The sequence below is a fragment of the Heterodontus francisci genome, chromosome 11, assembly GCF_036365525.1.
Source record: "Heterodontus francisci isolate sHetFra1 chromosome 11, sHetFra1.hap1, whole genome shotgun sequence".
NCBI classification, from domain to species: Eukaryota; Metazoa; Chordata; class Chondrichthyes; order Heterodontiformes; family Heterodontidae; genus Heterodontus; species Heterodontus francisci.
Window position 1 is genome coordinate 65,242,563 of NC_090381.1, and position 15,808 is coordinate 65,258,370.

General features: G+C 42.8%; 1 protein-coding gene across 3 annotated transcripts in view; it reads left to right on the forward strand.

Moving 5' to 3' along the window:
- The window catches only part of ccdc150 (coiled-coil domain containing 150), a 137,840-nt gene that overhangs the window by 15,294 nt on the left and 106,738 nt on the right, over positions 1-15,808 (forward strand). For all 3 annotated transcript variants that reach the window (XM_068042223.1, XM_068042225.1, XM_068042224.1), the window contains exons 7-11: positions 3,350-3,393; positions 3,468-3,560; positions 3,726-3,833; positions 10,567-10,691; positions 15,614-15,791. In XM_068042223.1, coding sequence (XP_067898324.1) covers positions 3,350-3,393; positions 3,468-3,560; positions 3,726-3,833; positions 10,567-10,691; positions 15,614-15,791 — 548 coding nt within the window. The remainder of the gene's footprint in view (positions 1-3,349; positions 3,394-3,467; positions 3,561-3,725; positions 3,834-10,566; positions 10,692-15,613; positions 15,792-15,808) is intronic.

Here is a 15,808-nt window from a genome sequence, read left to right on the forward strand (position 1 = left end):
GGACAAATGTCATAAGGATGTTTGGTGTCCAGGTGGTGGGAGAATACTGGACTCGGGTAAGAGGGTTGGTGAAGTACTGTGCACTGTTTTGTTCTCCTTATCTAAGGAAGGATGTACTTTCCTTGGATGGTGCAGTGAAGGTTCACCAGATTGATTCCTGGGATGAGAGAACTGTCCCAGGATGAAAGGTTGAGTAGAATGGGCCGATACTCTGTGGGGTTTAGAAGAATAAGTGGTGATCTCCTTGAAATGTGTAAGATTCTGAGGGGGCTTGATAGGGCTGATGCTGAGAGGTTGTTTCCCCTGACTGGAATGTCTAGAACTAGGTGTCATAGTCTCAGAGTAAGGGGTCAATCATTTAAGACTGAGATAAGGAGAAATTTCTTCACTCGGTTATGAATTTTTGGAAATTTCTATCCCAGAGTGCTGTGGATGCTCAGTTGTTGAGTATATTCAAAGCTGAGATAGATAGATAGATTTTTTAAACTCTAGGGGAATCAAGGGATATGGGGACCGGGCAGGTAACTGGAGTTGAGGTCGAAGATCAGCAACGATCTTATTGAATGGCCGAACAGGCATGATGGGTCACCTGCCCTACTCCTCCTAATTCTTATGTTCTTATGGCTGGTGGAAGGTTGCTGACTTTCACAAGGGGAGGCGACTGATGACCTTGCAGGATGCTCTTGAGCGGTTTTGGGCTTTGAGGGCAGGCTTTGGATTGCACTACCTTAGCATGGGCAGCAGGGCTCTGGCTTGGCATCCTCTCTCAGGACGACCTTCGTCTGAGCATCCACTGCATCACTGAGCTGTTGGGTCGCTTCAGCCTCTGCAGTGGAAGCTGAAACAGTGGCCATCAAACACTGCGTCATAGCTGGGTGTGCGAGCGCTATCATGGAGCTGGCCACCACTTCCAAAGTGGAAAGGATGAGCTGCAAGCTCTTTGCAATGTCCTCTGCCATGTTGGAGCTGCAGAGGCTATCTATCAGGCCTGCCAGTGCACCCAAATCTTGGTTAGCATGCTCATCTGTACACTACAATCATTCAAATGAGGGAGCATGAAGTTTGTATGCTGCCCGCCCCAACGTGATCAAGCAAGGGCTGATTGTGAATTGTGACCCCTGCACCTGAAAACAAGAGCAAACTATTTTCACTGCCTAGTCTCTGAATACTGGGTTGGCACACAGCAGGGTACTCATGTCCACTGAAAGCAGAGTGGTGACCCCCTTTGCATCTACCCTACTCCTCTTAGAGAGTTGACTCAGGCTAATTATCAGTCCACAGATGGTGGCTTTTTTATGAAAAAAATCAGATCACAATCTGTTGGATATAATGCAGTGGAAGGAATGGGTTGTCAGTTGTCACTGGACTTGAAAGAAGGAAGATGACTACAATTTTAGATAAAGTCATGAAACCTGCCCTTTGTTTTACAGTATCAGCTGTTTAATACAGGCTGAATGGTGCTGCTCCAGTGTTTACTATCTTTATTGACATTTATCTTTTGAAACAAAAATACCTGTATCTTCACATTTGCTATTAGCAAATAAGATCATAAGAAATAGAAGCAGGAGGCCATTTGGCCCCTCGAGCCTGCTCTGTCATTCAATAAGATCATGGCTGATCTGATTGTGGCCTTAGCTGCCTTTTCCTGCATTCCCCGCCCCCCCCACAGCCTTGACTCCCTTGTAGATCAAACGTCTGACTAACTCGGTCTTGAATATATTCAAAACCCAGCCTCCTCTGCTCTCTGGGGAAGAGAACTCCAAAGATTAACAGCCCTGTGAGAGAAGAAATTCCTCCTCACCTCCATCTTAAAAGGGAAACCCCTTATTTTTAACTTGTGTCCCCTAGTTCGAGATTGTCCTACGAGGGGAAATATCTTCTCAGCATCTACCCTGTCAAGCCCCCTAAGAATCTTTTATGTTTCAATAAGATCACCTCTCATTCTTTTAAAGTCCAATGAGTATAGACCCAACCTGCTCAACCTTTCCTCTTAAAAACAACCCCTTCATCCCAGGAATCAGCCTCGTGAACCTTCTCAGAACCGCTTCCGATGCAAGTATATCCCTCCTTAAATTAGGAGACCAAAACTGAACACAATACTATAGGTGTGGTCTCACAAATGCCCTGTACAGTTGTACTAAGACTTTCCCTACTTTTATACTCCATCCCCCTTGCAGTAAAGGCAAATGTTCCATTTGCTTTCCTAATTACTTACAGTATCTGCCTGCTAACGTTTTGTGATTCATGTACAAGGACATCCACATCCTTCTGTACCGCAGCATTCTGCGAGGTCTCTCCATTTAAATGATATTCTACTTTTTTATTCTTCCTACCAAAGTGGACAACCTCACATTTTCCCACATCATGCTCCATGTGCCCAATTTTTTCCCATTCACTTAACCTATCTATATCCCTTTACAGATTCTGTGTCCTCCTCACAACTTGCCTTCCTACCTATCTTTGTATCATCAGCAAATTTGGCAACAATACGCTTAGTCCCTTCATCCAAGTAATTATATATGGATCGTAAATAGTTGAGGCCTGAGCACTGATTCAAACAGAATTTTGGGTTCTAACTTGTGTGTTTGTGTTTTGAATGCTAGTGCATATGAAATAATTGTTAATCAGTGAGTTCTGCAACAGTTCAATTTTTATGTACCATTTGAAGATAAAATGGTGTGGTATGTCTTGCTGCTACTATGTATGTAATTATTCAAAATTATGCAACATTTCTTTCATGCTAACTCTTTGAATAAATGTATTTGTTTAATATCTCAAGAAGTGGCTGTCACTGGCAAGGTCGGCACTTATTGCCCATCTCTAGTTGAAAAGGAGGTGGTGGTGATGCAACTTGAATGGCTTGCTGGACCACTGCAGTGTTAAAAACCAATCATGTTGGTGTGGGACTGGAGTCACAAAGAGGCCAGACTCGATAAGGATGTCAATGGCAGGTTTCCTTCACTAATGAGGTGGTAGCAACTTCCTGGATTGGAATCATGGATTAGGCTTCAAACCTTGGACATTCTGGTCTGTATAGATCAGGGATGAAAACTTTATCTCAGAGCTTTGGTTAAGTTCCTTAAGTTTAAAAAAAAAACACAACACCATTGTATATTGCCAACAATCTTGGGCAAACCATTCTTGACTGCATCTCAAATGCTGCTGCAGTTTCAGATAGGCAATGTTATTGTGTGTTGAAACTTTGTGAAAGGCCATGTTATTGTGGTGTGACAGCATATTGCCTGTGATATAATTGGAACATGAAATGCTCAGTGGAGAAGATTTAGATCTTGCCAACCTTTTAGTATTTTGTAGATCCATTTGATATTGTGTCTTTTACAATTTCTAGATGCTAAAGAGTCCATTATATCTCAGATGGCTGATGAAGGCAAGGTAAGTTGGCAAAAAAAATTATTTTTACGTTTATCTCATGTCATCGCTATTCTGATACACATTTGTCTCTTCAGCAAACGCAACTGATGTTAAACAAACAACAGCAGGAAAATGCCAATCTTCGTAGTGAGATAGCATCAATGAAGGATGTGGCAGAAAAAGTGCAGGTTAAAGTGACTTTTGTAATAGAAATTCTTATTTGTTTTTTCTGTGTCAGTACATTTTCTACTTAGATCATTTATAAATAGATATGCTATTCTCATTTTATTCTGTAAATGCAGTACTAATTGGCATAATTGAAGATGTTATGGTTTTTGTTTTTCTTCTGTCAGGCTTTGAATGACCAGCTAGATACACAGTGTACCGAACTAAGTGGTGCACTGCGCTCTATTTCCATGGAGAATGCGAAGCTTATTATAGAACATCAAGCATCCCTAAAGGTCTGATGATGTGGCATCCGTATTTGGTCAGACTCTAAGCTTATTGCTGTCATTATTACTTTGTGCTAACTTGGTTTCTTATTTTGTTCTAAATTTAAGTTCAGATGTTGCAAGGAATACTTCATCAGAAGTTTGAAAAATTTAATAGTTTTTTTTGAAGCAGTGAACAATTGGATAGATAAATGGAATGCAGTACATGAGGTGTATACAGCTTTTTGAAAGGGGTTTGATAATGCATCTTCTGATAAGTTTTGTCTGACATGCACAAAATTTTAACAACAAGGGTATAAAGTTGTTGGAGAGGGAACAGCTGGTTAGTGTTAATGAATATTACTTGGATTGTGTGTGTACAGGTATCAAAGAGTGAGAGGGGCAGGTATATAGATGATTTGAAGCTGTATATAGGGAGCATAATATCACAATTTGCTGATGGTACAAAAAAGGAGGTTTGGCAAATAGCAAAAGGACTGGAGGAGACTTCAGGAAGATATTGGCAGGTTCTCAGGATAGGCAGACAGGTGAGATGCAATTTAATGTGGAGAGGTGAGGAGTAACACACTCGCACCCACTTAGCTTGCAGCTGCACCCACCCTGCTCCTTCTATACACTTCCTCACATCCCCATCTATCTCCCACTCACCCTCACCTTATGCAATTTTATGCCTCCCTCTGGTAGTCACCCTCAACAAATACACTCCATCCATTGCCTGAATGCATGCCACTACACTCAATCATAGGTCTGTTCTCCCCTTATTTGCAGAGGAAGAGAGTATAGAAGACCAAGGAGAGGTGGCACGCCACAGATTTCCCAATTGACAACTGCAGAGGAGGAGGCACTAGAAATAGGTGGAGTTTTGGCATCCCTGGCTGTCAGAGATGTGAAGCACCCAGTTACCTGGTGACACAATTAAATAAAAACCACCCACAAGTCATAAAGCTCTCAGCCAAGTTGACATGTTTCAACAGTGAGTAAAGTATAATAATGTGCAACATATCTTTCCCTTGCCATAACTCATTCATTCATACCTTATTAGGAAGATAGGAGCAGGAGTAAGCTATTCAACTCAGCGAGCCTGCTCTGCCATTCACAACAATATGGCTGATCATCCATTTCAATGCCTTTTTCCCACACTATCCTCATGTCTGGTGAACCTTCGTTGCATTCCTTCTGTGGCAATAATATCCTTCCTAAGGTAAGGGGACCAAAACTGCACACAGTACTCCAGGTATGGTCGAACCAAGGTTCTATACAATTGAAGCAAGACTTTATTACTCCTGTACTCAAATCCTCTTGCGATAAGGGCTAATATATCATTAGCCTTCCTAATTGCTTGTGGCACCTGCATGTTAGCTTTCAGTGACTTATTGACGAGGACACCCAGGTCCCTTTGTACATTTACACTTGCTAATCTCTTACCATTTAAGAAATACTCCTCCTACCATAGTGGATACCCTCACATTCTTCCACATTATATTCCATCTGCCATGTTCTTGCCCACTCACGAAGTCTGTCCAGATCCCCTTGAAGCTGCTTTGCATCTTCCTCACAACACACATTCCCACCTAGTTTTGTGTCATCCGTGAACTCGGAAATATTACATTTGGTCCCCACGTCCATATCATTGATATATATCGTGAACAGCTGGGGCCCAAGTACTGATCCTTGTGGTACCCCACTAGTCACAGCCTGCCAATGCAAGAATGACTCTCTTATTCCTACTCTCTGTTTTCTGCCTGTTAACCAATCCTTAATCCATGCTAGTAGATTAGCTCCTATCCCATGTGCTACAATGTTGCCAACAAAACTCCTGCTTGGGAACTTTATCAAAAGCCTTCTGCAAATCCAAGTATACTATGTCTACTGACTTCCGTTCATCAATTCGGTTAGTAACATCCTCAAAAAACTCGAACAGGTTCGTCAAACATGATTTCCCATTCATAAATCCATGTTGACTATGCCCTATCAGATCATTTATTATCCAAGTGTCCTTTTCTCACATCCTTTAGAATAGTTTCTAGCATTTTCCCAATGACTGATGTAAGGCTAACAGGTCTGTAGTTCCTTGTTTTCTCTCTCCCTCCCTTAAATAGTGGGGTGACATTTGCTACCTTCCAATCTGCAGGAACCGTTCCAGAATCTATAGAAGTTTGGAAGATGATCACCAATGCATCTACTATCTCCATAGCTACCTCTTTCAATACTCTGGGATGTAGACTATCAGGTCCTGGGGACTTATCAATCTTCAGCCCCATTAATTTCTCCAATACAACTTTCTTACTAATACTAATTTCATTCAATTTCTCATTCTCCCTAGTCCCTTGGATCTCTAATTCTGGGAGATTTCTTGTATTGTCCTCAATGAAGACAGACACAAAGTATTAATTTAGCTTCTCTGCCATTTCTCTATTCCCCATTATAAATTCTCCTGACTCTGCCTGTAACACACCCACATTTGTCTTGGCCAAAAGTTTCCTTTTTATGTACCTATAAAAGCTTTTACAGTCCATTTTTATATTTTTTGCTAGTTTACATTCATATTCTATTCTCCCTTTCTTTATCAGTTTCTTGGTCCTCCTTTGCTGTATTCTAAAATCCTCCCAATCCTCAGGTATACTACTATTTTTGACAACTTTATAGGCCTTTTCTTTTCATCTTATACAATCCTTGACTTCCTTTGGTAGCCACGGTTGACTGCCTTTACTTTTGGGGTTTTTGTACCTTGAAGGAATGTATAGTTGCTGTAAACTGTGTAATAATTCTTTAAAGACCGTCCATTGCCTATGTACTGTCATACCTTTTAATGTATTTTCCCAATCCAGCTCAGCCAATTTGTCCTCATACCTTCATAATTTCCTTTGTTCAAATTTAACACCCTGACTTCAGATTGAACTACCTCACTTTCAAACATAATGTAAAATTCTATCATATTATGGTCACTCATCCATAAAAGTTCTTTGACAACAAGATTATTAATTAACCCTTTCTCATTACATAATCTAGATCTACAATAGCCTGTTCTCTAGTTAGTTCCTCAACATACTGCTCTAGAAAACCATCGCTAGCACACTCCAGAAACTCATCCTCCAAAGCATTAGTGCTCATTAGATTTACCCAGTCTAAATGCAGATTGAAGTCACTCATGATTACAGTATTCTCCATGCTACATGCTTCTCTAATCTCCTTATTAATACCATACCCCACACTACCACTACTGTTTGGCCTATAAACAACTCCTACCAATGTTTGCTGCTCCTTGCTGTTTTTTAGCTCCACCCAAACATATTCCACATTATGTTCTTCCGATCTGAGATCCTCCCTTACTAATGTAATAATCCCATCCCTTCTTATCAGTGCAACACCACTTCCTTTTTGCCTGTCCTTTCTAAATGTCCAATATCCTTGAATATTCAGTTCCCAGTCTTGGTCACCCTCTAGCCACGTTTCCGTTATGGCAATTAGATCACACCCATTTACCTCTATTTATGCCTTTAAATCAACTACCTTGTTTCGAATGCTGTGTGCATTCTGGTAGAGTGCCTTCAACTTTTGCCTTTTTGACGTTATTCTACATTCTAAGCCTAGTTGATGCTCACCTTTGTTTCGCCTGCCTTTTAATTTCGCTTACTACTTTTCTACTTCCTGTTACCAGCTTTACTTCCTTCCAATTTGATATACTCCTCAGGTTCCCATACCCCTGACAAGCTAGTTTAAACCTTCCCCAACAGCACTAGCAACCCTCCCTGTGAGGATATTCGTCCCGGTCCTGTGAAGGTGTAGCCCGTCCATCTTGTACAGGTCCCACCTACCCCTGAACCGGTCCCAATGCCTCAGAAATCTGATGCCCTCCCTCCTACATCAATTCTCCAGTCACATGTTCAATCAATCAATTGTCCTATTTCTATGCTCACTGGCACGTGGCACTGCGAGTAATCCTGAGATAACTGCTCCTGAGGTCCTGCTTTTTAATTTCCTTCCTAACTCCCTAAAATCTGCTTTCAGGATCTCATCCCTCTTCCTACCTATGTCATTGGTACTAATGTGGACCACGACCTCTGGCTGTTCACCCTCCCTCAGAAGGATATCCTGCAGCCACTACAAGACATCCTTTACCCTGGCACCAGGGTGGCAACACACCATCCTAGAGTTATGTTTACTGCCGCAGAAACGCCTGTCTGATCCCCTTACTATCAAATACCCTAGCACTATTATAAAAGCAAAATACTGCAGATGCTGGAAATAAAAACTAGAAATGCTGGAAATACTCAGCAGGTCTGGTAGCATCTGTGGAGAGAGAAGCAGAGTTAATGTTTCACATCAGTGACCCTTCTTCAGAACTGGCAAATATTAGAAATGTAAAAGGTTATAAGCAAGTAAAGCAGGATGGGGCAAGAGATAACAAAGGAGAAGGTGTAGATAGGACAATGTCACAGAATAGCTGACCAGAAGGTCGTGGAGCAAAGGCAAACAATATATCAATGGTGTGTTGAAAGACAAAGCATTAGTACAGAAAGGGTGTTAACGGACTGAAAATTGAACAGCTGCAAGTACAAACATGAAAAAAAAAAGTGGGTAAGCAAACTGAACAAACTAAAATAAAATAAACACAAAAAAAAAACAAAAAAGGAAAAAGAAAAAAAAACTAAAAATAAAAGTAAAAAGGGGGGCCATCATGCTGTGAAATTATTGAACTCAATGTTCAGTCCGGCAGGCTGTAGTGTGCTTAATCGCTAAATGAGATACTGTTCCTCGAGCTTGCGTTGATGTTCACTGGAACACTGCAGCAATCCCAGGACAGCGATGTGAGCATCCGAGCAGGGGGGGAGTGTTGAAATGGCAAGCAACCGGAAGCTCGGGGTCCTGCTCGCGGACTGAGCGGAGGTGTTCCGCAAAGCGGTCACCCAGTCTGCGTTTGGTCTCCCCAATGTAGAGGAGACCACATTGTGAGCAGCGAATACAGTATACTACATTGAAAGAAGTACAAGAAACACCTCGCTCATCTTTTCTCCACCTCTGTTGAAAAACCCAGATCGCGCGCGTGTGTGTGTGTGATTTTATTCTGATACTATAATCGATAAAGTATATAGTTGGTTGTATTGGTAACTGGATAACAGATTTAAATATATGTACTGATCCGTGGAGAAGTGGGACTAGAGACACACAGTGCACTCCTCTCCCCTCGGTCGTAACAATGGCGAGTCTCAGGAAGCCTGAGAAACCCGTTGACCTGATGCTAAACTGAAGCATAAGTTGAAAAATCACTCTAATTGAGCGAGTAACATATGTTATTCGGCACCCCACCTCTCCCGAGGGGGTTGCAGGCATACATCCTTACTAATTGGAAGCTGGCAGGTTTTAGCTGTCCTCCTGACGTCCTGTCAATTTCCTTGTTTTTTTTACGCACCCACACCCACATGCTTCACCAGATTAAAATTCACTGTAAAGAAGGAGCTTATCAGGAGATGTAACTAAAACGTTAGTCAAAGAACTAGGTTTTGTGGAGGGATATAGGGAGTGTGCTCCAAATGTGTGGGATCTAAGCGCTGAAGGCGCAGCTCCCAATGGTGGGGCAAAGGGATACACAAGAGGGCAGAGTCAGAGGTATAGTTTGGAGAGGAGAGGTTGTAGGATTGAAATGGATTCCAGAAATATGGAGGGGTGAGGGAATGGAGGTATTTAAACAATGAGACGAGTATTTTAAATTTGAGGCAATGGGGGAATTGGAGCCAACCTAGGTCAGCAAAGATGGAGGGTGGGCAAATGGGATGGTGCAGGATAGGATATGAGTAGCAAAGTTTTGCATAAACTGAATTTTATGAAATGTAGAGGATAGGAAGCCAACCAGGAGAGCATGGGAGTAACCATGTTTGGAGGTGACAAAGTTATGGATGGAGGCAGGTGATTGTTATGGAGGTGCATGTAGACAGTCTTTGTAAAGGTGGGGATATAGGATGGGAACCTCAGTTTGAGGTGAAAGAGGATGCCAAGGCTATGCTTGGTCCAGTTCAGGCGAGCAATGAAGAGGAAGGGGCTGAACTTCGTGAGGGCACAGAACTTTTCGCAGGGTACAAAGATGATTGCTTCGGCGTTCCCAGTGTTTAGCTTGAGGAATTACAGCTCATCTAAGACTGTGTATTAGACAAGCAGTTTGGCAACACAGAGGTAGTGGATGGCTCAGGAAAGGTAGAGCTGAGTGTCTTCAACATTTTTATGAAAACTGACAAAGTCTGAGAATGCTGTCGCTCAGGGGCAGCATGTAGATCTGCAAAAGAAGACAGCCTAGGATTGCTCCTCAGGTGACAGTTGAAGGGAAAAAAATGCTCTGACTACAATCAGATAGGTATGAGTGGAGCCAGGCAAGGCAGTCCCACCAAACTGGTCAATGGAGAAATGGCGTATAGAGAAGGAATGATCTGTTGACTGTATCAAAGGCTGCAGAGAGATCAAGAGGGCCAGAAATGGATTCCGTTTGTTTGGTCTGTGTTCAGATTGACAAGAAGTTTTCCTGTATTTTAAAAGTTCACTGTACTTAGTTTAATCTGTTTTTATATGTTTAAAACTCAACTAGTCTGATAGTATTCTGTAACTACAAACTAGACATTGTATATCGTGTTTTTTTTTCTGCAGCATGGATTGTGGTCTTTAATTATAGTTATTGTTTAATGTTATAGATCTCTAATGAAATTTCTGTCTATTGTTAAATGTGTTTCTTTATCTACCTGTCTTCCCAAAAAAGGCTGAGCAGGAAAAAATGAAAGAAAAATTGCAAGAACAAGACTTTTTACTGGAATCAGCAAGAGCAAGTATTTCAGCAGAACTGCAAAGTGCTATGAATGAGAAGCAACAGCTAAAAAATGAGTTGTGAGTATTAAAGTTGTCATTGATCTATCTTGTCATGATCCAAGAAGCCATCTGATGAACCATAGTCCATTTTCATTATTTACCACTGTATAATTATAGGGGTCATCTGGACTTAGAAATATTTATTAGTTATAAGTTTTCAAATAACAACATTTTCTGAGAAGGGGCTGGATTTTCCTCTGGGGTGGATTTGCCATGTAGAATAGTCAGGGCAAGACTTCCAGCCGCTACCCTAAATCCACCATGACCCTGGCTTTTGTTATTTGTGCTATGCTGGCTACTGGTGGCTTTTGTTATTTGTGCTGTGCTGGCGGGATCTCTGCTATTAAGAGAGTCCACTGTTGTAAGAGAACAAACCTGACAAAAAACAGAAGAGGCGGACTTGTTAAAGGGGCAGAGGTGACTAAAAGATTTTTCAAATTGCTACAGAGCAACAACATGTATTTATATAGCGCCTTTTAATATAATAAAAGATGCCTCCATGCTTCACAGGAGCATGATATAGCAAAATTTGACACCAAGCCACATAAGGTGATATTCAGCAGGTGGCCAGAAGCTTGGACAAAGATGTAGGTTTTAAGAAGTGTCTTTAAAGGAGGAAATAGGAAATTCCAGAGCTTAGGGCCTAGGTAGCTGAAGGCATGGCCACCAATGGTGGAATAATTAAAATTGCGGAGGCCAGAATTAGATAAGAGCAAATATTTCAGAGGGTTGTGGGGCTGGAGGACATTAGAGATGTGGAGGGGCAAGGCCCATAGAGGGGTTTGAAAACTAGGATGAGAATTTTAAAATCAAGGCATGCTTGACTGGGAGCCAGTGTAGGTCAGCAAGCACAGGGGTGATGTGTGAACGGGACTTTGTGCATGCAAGGACACAGGCAGCAGAGTTTTGGATGAGCTCATGTTTACACAGGATTGAATGTGGAGGCCAGCCTATTGCATTGGAGTAGTCAAGTCTCGAGGCCATAAAGGTATGGATGAGGGACTCGGCAGAAGATTAGCTAAGGCAGGAGTGTTGTCAGGCGATGTTACAGAAATGGAAATAGATGGACTTAGTGATGGTATGGATATGTGATCAGAAGCTCATCTTGGGGTCAAATATGACACCAAGGTTGCGAACAGTTTAGCAACAGTAGGGGATAGAGGAGTTGAGCGAGGTGTTGGTGAGGTAGAGCTGGATCAGTGTATAAGTGAAAACTAACATTATGTTTTAGATGATGTCGTCAAGGGGCAACATGTGGATGAGAGGAAGAGAAGCTATTGAAAGTGATGCTCTGTCTAGAATTAGATGAAAATGGAACCAGGTGAATGCAGTCCCAACCAGCTGGATGATAGTGGACAAGTGTTTGAGGAGGATGGCATGGTCAACCATATCATAGGCGGCAGACAGGTTGAGAAGGGATAGTATACCTTTGTCACAGTCATATAGGATATCATCTTTGACTTTGGTAAGTCATTTCAGTGCTGTGGCAGAGGCAAAGCCTGACTGGAGGGATTCAAACATGGAGTTCTGGGAAAGGTGAGCAGGGATTTGGGAGGCAATGACCTATTCAAGGACTAGTACAAAAGCAAAATACTGCAGATGCTGGAAACTTGAACTAAAAACATAAAACAGTTCTGATGAAAGGTCATTGACCTGAAATGTTAACTCTGTTTCTTTCTCTACAGATGCTACCTGGACCTGTTGATATTTCCAGCAGTTTCTGTTTTTATAACACATTCAAGGACTTTGGAGAGGAAAGGGAGGGTTAAGATGGGGCTGTAGTTTGCAAGGGCACTGGGGTCAAGTGTTTTTTTTTGAGGAGAGGGATGATGTCAGATTTAAAGGAGAGAGGAACACTACCTGAAGAGAGAATACTGTTAACAATATCAGTAACATGGGGAGCCATGAAGAGAAGGTGGGTGGCCAGCAATTTAGTGGGAATAGGGTCGTGAGAATAAGAGGTGGGTCTCAAGGGCAAGATGACTTCGGAGAGGGCATGAGGAGAGATAGAAGAGAAACTAGAGAAATATGTGAGTTCAGGGCTAGGGCAGGGGGAGTCGTAGAAGTAGTTTTTCCCAGTGGGCTAATGGAAAGGAGGGAAGCGACAGAGGCTGCTGATCGGCCGTCTCAATCTCAATGACAAAGAAGCCCATGGGCTTCTCAGACTCGATGTTTCCATAAATCTCAAAATGAACAGGACCTCAAAGAAGGAAAAAGAGAGAAAAATTCTGATCTGCAGTAAATAATTTCTCGGGTTCAGTGGCACTTGTAACTACTTTTTAATTCTGATTCAGGCCCGCTCAAAGCTTCACTGGAGGTTTGGGTGATGATGTTGCTCTAAAATACACTGTAGTTCAGGGTCTACTTCAAATTTTTTTGAATTCCACCAAATTCTCCATCTCATAATGGCCATAACTGCATGGAAAAAGCAGTTCATAATGTTGCTCTGAGTCACCAGATCATAACTGTTGGCAATATAATTTAGGGCACAATTTCAAAATTTGCAGATGACACAAAACTTGGAAGTATTGTGAACTAAGAGGAAAATGGTGATATATTTCACAGACAGGCTGGAATGGGTGGATGAAATTTACTGCAGAGAAATGTGAAGTGATACACTTTGATAGGAAGAATGAGGAGAAGTAATATAAAGCAAGCGCACAATTCGAAAGGAGGTGCAAGAACAGAGAGACAAATCGTTGAAGGTGGCAGGGAGGGTTGGGAAAATGGTTAAAAAGGCATATGGGATCCTGGGTTTATAAGTTGAGGCGTAGAGTACAAAAGCAAGGGAGTATTGGTGAACCTTTCCAAAACACTAATTTGGTCTCAACTGGAGTATTGTGCCAATCCTGGACACTGCACTTTAGGAAGGATGTGAAGGCTTTAGACAGGTTGCAGAAAAGATTTACGAGAATGAAGTCCCTTATTCTGAAACCAGTGACAAGGATAGATTGCAGAACCTGGGCTTGTTCTCCTTAAAGAAGAGAAGTTTGAGAGGAGATTTGGTAAAAGTACTCAATATCATGAAGAGTCTGGACACAGTAGAGAGGGAGAAACTGTTCCCATTGGCAGAAGGGTCGAGAACCAGAGGACACCGATTTAAGGTGATTGGCAAAAGAATCAACGTTGACATGAGGAAAATTTTTTTTACACAGCGGGTGGTTAGGATTTGGAATGCACTGTCTGAGCGTGTGGTGGAGGCAGATACTCTCGGGACTTTCAAAATGGAATTGGATAAGCACCTGAAAAGAGAGAATTTGCGGGCTACAGGGAAAGGGCAGGGGAGTGGGACTAGCTGTGTTGCTCTTGTACAGAGTCAGCACGGATACAGTGGCCGCTTTGTGTGCTGTAACCATTCAATGATTCTACTGCGAGCTTGAAATTTTATGCCCAGAAATCAAACATCCTCCTGAAAAACCGTAGAGTCGTTCAAGATTGTCGATTGAAACAATAAATGATGCCTCCAGAGAAGTGTCCAGCACTTTATAAACATCTTGGCTGCAGAAGAGGAAGCTGATCTGTCCTATTAGTCCCCAGAAATGTCTCTCACTCTTTACTCCGTTTTCCTCCAAAGCACTTCCTTCCACCAAAGGCTAAGTCAGTTGAAAAATTCAAAGCTGAGATTGATCAATTTTTGTTAGGTAATGGTATTAAGAGCATGGAATCAAGGTAGGTGCATGGAGTTAAGATACAGATCAGCCATAAGCCGGAATTTTACACCAACCCAGCGAGCCAGATGGTGGCGGGCTGGTGACCTAAAATTGAGTGGGAAGCTCCGGGAGGCCTTCCTGGCCCGCTCCAGCCTCCGCCCCCACTTTACGTGGCCACTTAAGGGCCTTTGGCCGCCACCACGGGTATGTTACCATGGCAAGCGGGCGTCCAGAGGCGTGAAAGGCCACCTGGTGATACTTGGCCTCTCAGCGCACCGGGAGCGGGGGAACCCTGTGTCCGATTGAGGGTCGCCCCCATTTCCCCAACCACCCCCAGTACCTGAGACACCCCCCCTCCCCCCACAAACGACCACCTTTACCTCGCCGGGCCCCGACCGATCAGCCCGGCGAGGCAAACCAAACTTACCTCCAGTCCCCTGGCTCCATGTCCTCAGCTGGGCTGCAGTCCCAGCAGTGGCCACCGCTCCCAGTGGCGCTGCTGGAACTAAGAGCTGCCAGCCTGATGATTGGCCAGCAGCTCAATGAAACAGGACTTCCTCCCTCAAACGGGTGGAAGTCCTGTCTCGGAACAATTAAAGCCCGGGGATCCGTAAAATGCAGGTTGGATCCCCGGACTGGGCAGAAGCGGGTTCACCACTGACTTTTACGCAGTGGCTAGCTCCCATCCGCCCGCTGTAAAATAGTCTATTTGAATGACGTAGCAAACTCAAAGGGCTGAATGGCCTGTATCTATGTGTGATTCCTAAGACTTTTAAGGAGCAATAGGAAGACAGTTCTGGGTTCCTGGAACAATGGAGAGGGAGATTTGAGATCACTGCGGTGCGGGGGGGGGTGGGTGGGGGTGGAAGTCCTGTGCTTTGGTAGCATTGGAGAGGTTGGTCTCAGGAGCGTTGGGGTGGTTTTGGGATCAGCAGCACTGGGAGTTCAGTCTGGGGTTTTTTGAGCACTGAGAGGAGTTCCTGCAATCTGTGAAAGGAGAATCCTGGTGTCTCGTAGAACTGGAAGGAGGTGTTGGAGCATTGGGAGAGACAGTCTAGCAGAATTGGGGTTCCTGTGATATGGCAGATCATGCAAAAATCTATTTATTTAATTGTGGTGCCTGAGGAGCACTGATTTATTTGTTGATAGAGTTGTGGTGGGGAAGGAGCGTGCTTTTATGTACTCTTATTTGTCAGCTTGTCACTGTATTTCCAGAATAATTTATTATTCAGCTATGTGTTATAAAAATACACTGCAAATGTTTTCCTTTTTTTTACTTCTACTCATCAGAGAAGCTTTAAGATTAGAGCATACTGAGATAAAACAGAAATTTGAAACAACGGAAGAAAAGGCAACAGCACAAAAGATGCTTCTTGAGTCTGTAATTGCCCACCTGAAAGTGGACTTGAAGGCTGCTGTTAATGAATGTGAAAATATTAAACAAGAAAAGGATAGCCTACTGGACCAGGTAAATACTTTCTTGCC